This window comes from Poecilia formosa, unplaced genomic scaffold (genome assembly GCF_000485575.1).
Source record: "Poecilia formosa unplaced genomic scaffold, Poecilia_formosa-5.1.2 Scaffold224, whole genome shotgun sequence".
In the NCBI taxonomy this organism is placed as follows: domain Eukaryota; kingdom Metazoa; phylum Chordata; class Actinopteri; order Cyprinodontiformes; family Poeciliidae; genus Poecilia; species Poecilia formosa.
Genome location: NW_006800163.1, coordinates 388 through 6,430, shown reverse-complemented (window position 1 = coordinate 6,430; position 6,043 = coordinate 388). Strand labels below are relative to the sequence as shown.

Below are 6,043 nucleotides of genomic sequence, written 5' to 3'. Positions count from 1 at the left end.
TTTTCCTCGAGGAATTTTAGTAATCGAGGTACTCGAATCATTCGAGGAATCGTTTCAGCCCTATCCTGCACAATCCACTATTTTCACATGTGGTAAATTCACTGTATGAAGGATGAATGAAATTACATAACAGGTAAAATTGTAAACAGATGAAGTGACATCTGATGTGTTGAAGTTTTTGAAATTCGGCTTAGCTGTAGACAGGTTAAAATTTAAACTTAGTGAAATATTAAAAATTGAGGTTTTATAGTAGACTTGAACTTTATCATGGACTAATCAAAATTTTTCTTTCTTATTATCTTATCAAAAACAGGATTTCTTTTCGTTTGAAACTTGGTCACCTTAAAATGTCTAAAGAGGGTACAGGATTGGTAAATGAATATGAGTATATGTTTGATTCAAAGGGTGATTATGGAACAGCTCTAGATTCAATTACGGTTTATTACATTGGTTACCACATATAGTTGTCTCAAAGACAATTTATGACTCTAAATATAGATTATTCGGTTACCTTACTTCAAAGTGGGAAATAATATGATAGAAAAGGAGTAATCACATTACAGCTTTGGTTTAAAACCAGATAGCATTTATTACGAGACTGTTTCATTTAGTTTGACATTTTTTATTTTATTTTCATTTTTATTAATATTATTGTTGTTGTTTTTTCTAATAACAAACTAACTAACTTACTAACTGAACTAACTGCTGCTTTCGAAAAACATGCATGTCTTGGTAGAAAGGCACAAATTGGACATGATGAAACTTTTAAAGTGGATATGATAGTCATTAATTATGTAAAAACAAACTGATTGGACAACAACTGGCTCACAACACTTGTGTGCCTTAAATTTTGATTGAATTGATACATAAATTCAAGTCCAACAAACCATTTGATTTGGAACGCAATGACATCTTACAGTACTGCATAATCTTTGTCTACAATTTTCGCTCCTTAGCCTAAATTGATCAATTCTTCTTTTGTCAGTTCAAAATAAACATTGACACTGCCTTTTAGGAAAGCAATCCAAATTCTGATTTTAACTCTTTAAAATGGAGCTTAAGCGCAAATTCAAGCTGGAAAACTTCTGCCTCACCTGCTCCACCCAATCGCTGCGTCATGCTCTCCGCCTCCAACCCCAGCGCTGGACCTGGACCTGGCGTGTTCAATCATCAATCAACCAAGCTCCGCTTATAAGGATCCACACCCACGCCAGCAGCCGCTCTCCAGCTGTGCGCAACTGGTACGCATCTCAATGTCTGACTTCGAGTCCGATGTCCTTCTTGGTTCTCCGGCCGCCCCCCGCGGGGTCCCGGATACCCTTCCCTCCTCTCCGGTCAGGCGCAGCTCTCGTCTGGCTATGCGCTCAGGTCGCCTGTCTCCTGCTTCCTTCCTTAAATCTACGGGAATCTCCCTTACCCCAGGCCTTCGATCTCCTCAAGTGGCTTCACTAGCGGCTCTCCTCACTCGCAACGACTCCTCTCCGTCTCCTTTGCCTCCGTCTACTCCTCTTCCTCCTCCAGTCAGCGGGAAGAGAACCTGCAAGTCCTCCGCTCCTCCCGCAAAGCGTCGCAAGGGCCGCCCCTCCTCCTCTCAGTCAACCGGATGTCTTCCCGGGCCCGCCTCTGCTTCAGCGCCGGATCCTACCCCTCTTCGGCAGGATCTCACTTCCGCTCCGGAGGCTCCCGGCCCTTCCTCAGACCTCGGCTCTCTCCTCCCTCCAGCCTCCTCTGCAGCTCAGGAACACCTCCTCACGTCCTCACTCGTCACCTCTATCGACACTCTTCAACGTTCCGTCTCCATGCTCTCAACTCTCCTGCAGCAGGGCGTTTCCAGTGCCGTGGCCACGTCCTCGGTCCCCTTCTCTTTCGGACCTGCCATTCCCCCGCCCGCTCCTCAACCACCTCCATCAGCTTTCACTCTCGCCAGCACTCGTCCTGTGCCCCCTTCTGGTAAGCCTGTCTTTCCTTATCTTGCTTTCTTTATGTACAAGCTCACTGATTTCTCTTCTCGGCCCTTCCTCTCCCTTAACAGCCGTGGCCTATTCGCCTTTACATGCGAATATTTCTCCCAGACTTCACACTAAAATCTTGCAGGGGCAATACGTTAATCTAGCCTCCATTCTTCTCCCCTCCCCTGAGGTTGATCAAACCATTGCTTCGACTGATCAATTTTCAGCGATCATTAAATCTTCTGATCCCCGCCTTTCAAAAGATCTGTCTATTGGTCAATTCCTGGCTGCTTTCAGCGTGTATAGGGACGTCATTTGTTCAGTTTATCCCAACCGCCGAATCGAACTGGACACTTATTTGGCATTGATTCCCGATCTTCATCTTCAATACGGCAAGTCCCTGTTTTATCAGTATCATAAGGCTTTTGCTAACAAAGCCGCTGGCGTTCTGTCTCGTCATGGTCATATACTTAATTGGTCATCTCTGGACATGGAGATTCTCATCATGATTACTCAAGCGGTTTCCTGCCACCTATGTGGCATTGCAGGCCATCAAAGCGCTTTTTGCCCTTCTCTGCCTTTCAAGTCTGGACTTCCCGCCGCAGCTCCTCCGCAGCCGCTCCTTAAGTCTAACCCGGTCGAGCGTTACGGCAGACAAGTGCGGGTTCTCAATAGTATGCCCATTTGCAATAATTTTAACGAGAGTTTTTGCTCATTCCCTAATTGTGCTTTCCTCCACGTATGTAGCTTCTGCAGAGACGCCCATCCCAAGTTGGTCTGCCCACGCCGCACCTTTCCCGGCAGGAGCCGTCGAGGCTCCAGGAATTAGTTTCTCGCTTTCTCTCCACCCCCATCCATGTCCCCGTATTAGCTTCCTTTTTGACTCATTACCCCGATCGTTTGTTTGTTGATTTTCTTATCACTGGCCTCACTCAGGGTTTTTTCATAGGCTTACCCCAACTTCCTGCTTCTTCTCTGGTCATCCCTAATCTTCAATCAGCGCTAAACGACCCAAACGCTGTCTCTCAGTTATTGCAAAAAGAAGTGTCTAAGGGTTACGTCATCGGCCCCTGCGCTTCTCCCCCCTTTTCCCACTTTCGTGTTCACCCTCTCGGAGTCGCAGTTCGCAAATATTCCGGAAAAAAACGGCTAATTCTAGATTTATCTGCACCTCATTCTGGTCCCCACCTCAGCATTAATAGCCTTATTCCAAAGCCGCCCTTCTCGCTTCATTACGCAACTATAGATCACGTTGTCGCGCTGATAAAAACGGCCGGTCCGGGTGCGTGGCTTGCAAAAGCCGACATCACCGACGCTTTCAAAATCATGCCAGTACACCCCTCCCAATGGCATCTGCTGGGCGCAAAATGGGACGCTAAGTTCTATTTTTTCGTGCGTTTAAGTTTCGGATGCAGAAGCAGCCCCAGCCTCTTTAATTCCTTATCCGAAGCATTATGTTGGATCCTTTTGAATGTCGTCAGACTTCCCTTCGTTCTCCATCTTCTCGACGACTTTCTCCTTATCGATCCACCCTCTCACTCTTCACGCTCCCTCTCCGAACTGAAAGCTCTTTTCAATCGTGTTGGCGTTCCCCTCTCCGAGGAGAAAACCGTCGGTCCGTCAAAAAGGCTGGAATTCCTGGGTATCACATTAGATTCCAAAGAAATGGTAGCTTCACTGCCAGCCGATAAGCTATCTCGGATTCGCGAGATTTCTCAGGCTCATCTGTCTTCCACGACCCTTTCCAAGCGTCAGCTTCTATCTTTGCTCGGGCATCTCAACTTTGCTATGCGCATAATCCCCCAAGGGCGCTCGTTCATTTCTCGGCTGCTCGATTTAGCGAATTCAGTTCCTTCCTTGTTCGATCAGGTCGTTTTAGATGCCGGTTGCCGCTCCGATCTCGCGTTCTGGTCCTCACTGCTTAACTCCTGGAACAGTATCTCTTTTTTTATGATAATGTCATTCTCTCGGCAGATTCCATGCAGTTTTTCACGGACGCAGCCCCGTCCGCAGGTTTCAGGGGCTTTTTTCAGGGCAGCTGGTTCGCAGAGAAATGGCCTCATTCGATTCCAAAGTCCGAGTCCTCTGCCTTTTATGAAATCATTCCCATCGCTGCAGCCTGCTGCCTTTGGGGAAGGCAGTGGAAACGTAAGCACATTGTAGCTTTCTGCGATAATGCAGCAGTCGTCGAAGCTATTAACAAAGGCCGCTCCTCTTCCAAATCTATCATGCCTTTTTTACGGCGTATTACTTGGCAATCCGTGGTTAATAACTTCATCCTCTCTGCACGCCACGTCCCAGGTCATTCTAACGCCATTGCTGATGCTCTGTCTCGCCTTCAGCTCCAGATCTTCCGTCGTGTTTGCCCTTCAGCAGACCTCCTCCCGACTTCAGTTCCCTCTTTCGAAGATCTCATCCTGAATTGATCTCCCCCTCTCTTCAGCCTTTACTCCAGTCTGCAAAATTTTACGTTAAGAACGGCCTCGCGCCATCTACATTCAAATCCTATACATACGCCTGGCTCAAGTATGCTAAATTCTGTTCCCTCCACGAGACCCCACTCTATCCTATCCGAATTAACACGATCGTAGCCTTCATTACCTACTGTTTTGAGCACCTTAATCTCACGCCCACTTATATTCGCAGCCTTCTCGCTGGGGTTAATTTCTTCTCCCAGCTTCAGCAGCCTTCCTCCTCACAAAGCCTCTTTTCTAACCACGTGATAAAGCTGCTCCTGAAGGGCATTTCCAAAAGTCACCCGTCTCTACCAGATAGCAGGAAACCGATCACACTTCCTATCCTCATTAACTTGCTCAGTACTCTTAATCGCAGTTTCTATTCTCCTTATCTTAAGAGCCTCCTTAAGAGCTCTTTCCTATTAGCCTTCTATGGTCTCCTTCGTTTGGGAGAATTCACATCCCCGAACAACACTTTTATTTCTTCTAGAGACTTAGCCGTTTCTGACCTTAGTTTTCACCCAGACTTCTACAGCTTATCCCTTAAGCATTCTAAAACTAAAGGCGCCTGTACCATCGTCGTGGCCCGCACGAATGGTCAGCTCTGCCCCTTCCGGGCCATGTTTAAGTTTGCGCTTTTGAGACATCAACTGAGTGGCCTCCCTGACCCTCTTTTCTTAACCCCAGAAGGCTTGATCATGTCCGCTGCATGGTTTCTCAAACATCTGAGATTTCTGCTAGCTGCATGCCACCTCCCCCCTAGTCAATTTTCAGGCCACTTCTTCAGAATAGGAGCAGCCACATCCGCTGCAGCCCAGGGAATACCCACATCGTCTCTCCAGCAGCTCGGCCGATGGTCATCTACAGCGTTTTCATCCTATATTCGCCCGGATCTCTCAGCTGTCCTTTCAGCTCAACGCTCTCTCAGTGTTTAGGTGAGCACTGCGCAATTCGCTGGTGGTGGTTGGTCTCCTGACCCAGAGCTTTCATTTTCCTTGTTTCTGTCACGCATCCCCTGTCCCCGTGTCCTCACATGCCTCCGTCGCCGGTTGCATTTCAAGGGTTCCACCTCTCTCCGCTTCTCCCACCACCTTACCCCGCAAGTCTATTTTCAGCTCCCCTCTGCTTCTTAACCATCCATCCCTTCAGACTGGCCCGTACCCTCCATGGCTGGCTCTGCGCCGCCTCAGCTGGCCCATGTCCCAGCTGTTCTCTCTGTCTATCCAGCGAGGCACCTCTCCAGCCCGCACCTGTCATTCAGCCTTCCTCCAGGCTATTCTGCATCCCCACAAGCTGACCCGTACCCCCAGGCTGGTTCCGCGCTGCCTCAACTGGCCCATGTCCCAGCTGTTCTCTCTGTCTATCTAGCGAGGCACCTCTCCAGCCCGCACCTGTCATTCAGCCTTCCTCCAGGTTATTCTGCATCCCCACAAGCTGACCTATACCCCCAGGCTGGCTCCACGCCGCCTCAGCTGGCCCATGTCCCAGCTGTCTGGATAGACAGCGCCTCGCTGTCTATCCAGCGAGGCGCCTCTCCAGCCCGCACCTATCCTCAGCCTTCTCTAGGCTATTCTGCGTCCCCACACCTGACCCGTACCCACCAGCCCGGCTCCGCGCCGCCCCAGTATCCCCATGGCT

General features: G+C 48.7%; 1 protein-coding gene across 1 annotated transcript; it reads left to right on the top strand.

Moving 5' to 3' along the window:
* Positions 1–1,253: 1,253 nt before the first annotated feature.
* LOC103149400 (proline-rich protein 36-like) lies at positions 1,254–5,783 on the top strand. Its single transcript, XM_016679857.1, has 3 exons — positions 1,254–1,950; positions 2,498–2,607; positions 2,697–5,783. Exons 1-3 carry the CDS (start codon positions 1,254–1,256, stop codon positions 4,110–4,112), a joined length of 2,223 nt encoding a protein of 740 aa, XP_016535343.1. The 3' UTR covers positions 4,113–5,783.
* The last annotated feature ends 260 nt before the right edge of the window (positions 5,784–6,043 follow it).

What these genes read in the sequence shown, in the direction of transcription:
- LOC103149400 (XM_016679857.1), top strand. Translation starts at nt 1,254, where the DNA reads ATGTCTGACTTCGAGTCCGATGTCCTTCTTGGTTCTCCGGCCGCCCCC. An exon ending in TCGTCCTGTGCCCCCTTCTG is followed by an intron (nt 1,951 to 2,497) that starts GTAAGCCTGTCT and finishes GTGGCATTGCAG; the next exon opens with GCCATCAAAGCGCTTTTTGC. An exon ending in TCGAGCGTTACGGCAGACAA is followed by an intron (nt 2,608 to 2,696) that starts GTGCGGGTTCTC and finishes CCACGTATGTAG; the next exon opens with CTTCTGCAGAGACGCCCATC.